The following is a 1249-nucleotide window of genomic DNA, read 5'->3' as shown; positions in this document are numbered from 1 at the left end:
TGGGGTCCTGAGTGCTGCGGATGGATGGGAACACGGCTACCCGGCACGGCCCGCCACGACCCCCGCCGCCCGTGCCCTACCTGGCTGCGTGTCCTCCAGCTCCATGCTGCCCACCAGCCCGGCCCCGTTCTCAGCGATGGGGGGGGGCAGCTCCTTGGAGGCCTCAGCATCGTCTGCGTCCCCCCCCAACTCCTCCTCGGGCAACGGGAAGGGCGGCTCTCCAGAGCCCAGCATAGGGGACGGCTGCGGGGCTGCGTAGAAGCTGGTGGGGCCGTTGGGCATCAGCTCGAAGCTCTGCTCGGGGAAGGAATCATACAGCTCCTGAGAGTCAAAGTTCAGCCCCATGGGCCCAGACGTGCCGTTGCCCCACAGCTCCGTCCCCGCGCCCCGAAGGTTCGCGCTGTGCCCGGGGGAGGAGGGCCTGGGAACCCCCAGAGACGCCGTTGAGGGGGAACTGAGCGAGGCTGCCGTCCTTGAGGCCGCCGGGGGGCTGGAACTGCGTGTAGTCCCAGAGGCAGTCGTAGGGGTGGAGGTGGGGGGGCCCCGAGGAATGCGTGCTGGAGGTGAAGGTCCCTGAAGTAGTGGTGTGAGATACAGTAGAGAAGCCGTTGACATTCATGCCCCCGTTCAGACCTGCGGGAGGGGGAGAGTGGAGACGTTAGTGCTGGGGATTACCTTCAACCCAAAGAGAGAGGGGCTTGGGGATGGATGCAGGACTGCCATCACCCGCAGCCCTGCTGTGGGGTTGCGTAGGGATCAGCTCACGGCCAAACCCACACGCACAGCCCCCAGCCTGGCCATTTTGGGCTGGGGGCACACAGCAGACCCCACCAGGAACCCCCGCCCTACGGCTGCGCTTGGTGGCCCCCCAGCCCTATAGCCCCACATCGACATGCCAACGCCTCGCACCACGAACACAAGGCCAGGACCCCTCTGCTGCACAGCCCCGCAGCCGCCCCCATACTCACTTTTCCCCTGGGGGGGGAAGCTGAGCGCGGCCCCGTTGCTGTACGGGCTGTCCCCTGAGGAAGGCGCGGTGGGTTTCAGTCCTGAGGCAGTGGGTGCGGGGGGAAGACCCGCAAAGCCAAAATGGTTATCGGTGTCCATGGCTGCGGGGGGGTGCAAAAGGAGCGGGGTTATGGAGGTGCCACGACCCCCAGGATCAGCCCCATAGCCACCGCCATGCCCCGGTGCGCCGCGCTGTTACACGGAGGGTCCCATCACTCCCCCCCCCATCCCTGTGCTCCCA

At 67.0% G+C, this 1249-nt stretch overlaps 1 protein-coding gene across 1 annotated transcript; it reads right to left on the bottom strand.

Moving 5' to 3' along the window:
* Positions 1–283: 283 nt before the first annotated feature.
* LOC104910493 (bromodomain adjacent to zinc finger domain protein 2A-like) lies at positions 284–1235 on the bottom strand. Its single transcript, XM_010709415.3, has 2 exons — positions 969–1235; positions 284–633 (listed from the first exon to the last, which is right to left on the bottom strand). The coding sequence occupies exons 1-2, from the start codon at positions 1105–1107 to the stop codon at positions 329–331; spliced, it is 444 nt and encodes a 147-aa protein (XP_010707717.1). The 5' UTR covers positions 1108–1235; the 3' UTR covers positions 284–328.
* Between the last annotated feature and the right edge of the window lie 14 nt (positions 1236–1249).

Source organism: Meleagris gallopavo, chromosome 3 (assembly GCF_000146605.3).
Source record: "Meleagris gallopavo isolate NT-WF06-2002-E0010 breed Aviagen turkey brand Nicholas breeding stock chromosome 3, Turkey_5.1, whole genome shotgun sequence".
NCBI classification, from domain to species: Eukaryota; Metazoa; Chordata; class Aves; order Galliformes; family Phasianidae; genus Meleagris; species Meleagris gallopavo.
The sequence above is the reverse complement of the archived record's forward strand: the minus strand, read 5'-3'. Positions and strand labels throughout refer to the sequence as shown.

Bases quoted from the DNA above. Each gene is read 5' to 3' on its own strand.
- LOC104910493 (XM_010709415.3), bottom strand. From the start codon at position 1,107: ATGGACACCGATAACCATTTTGGCTTTGCGGGTCTTCCCCCCGCACCC. The intron at 634-968 runs GTGAGTATGGGG...CCCCTCCCGCAG, and splicing joins CTTCCCCCCCCAGGGGAAAA to GTCTGAACGGGGGCATGAAT.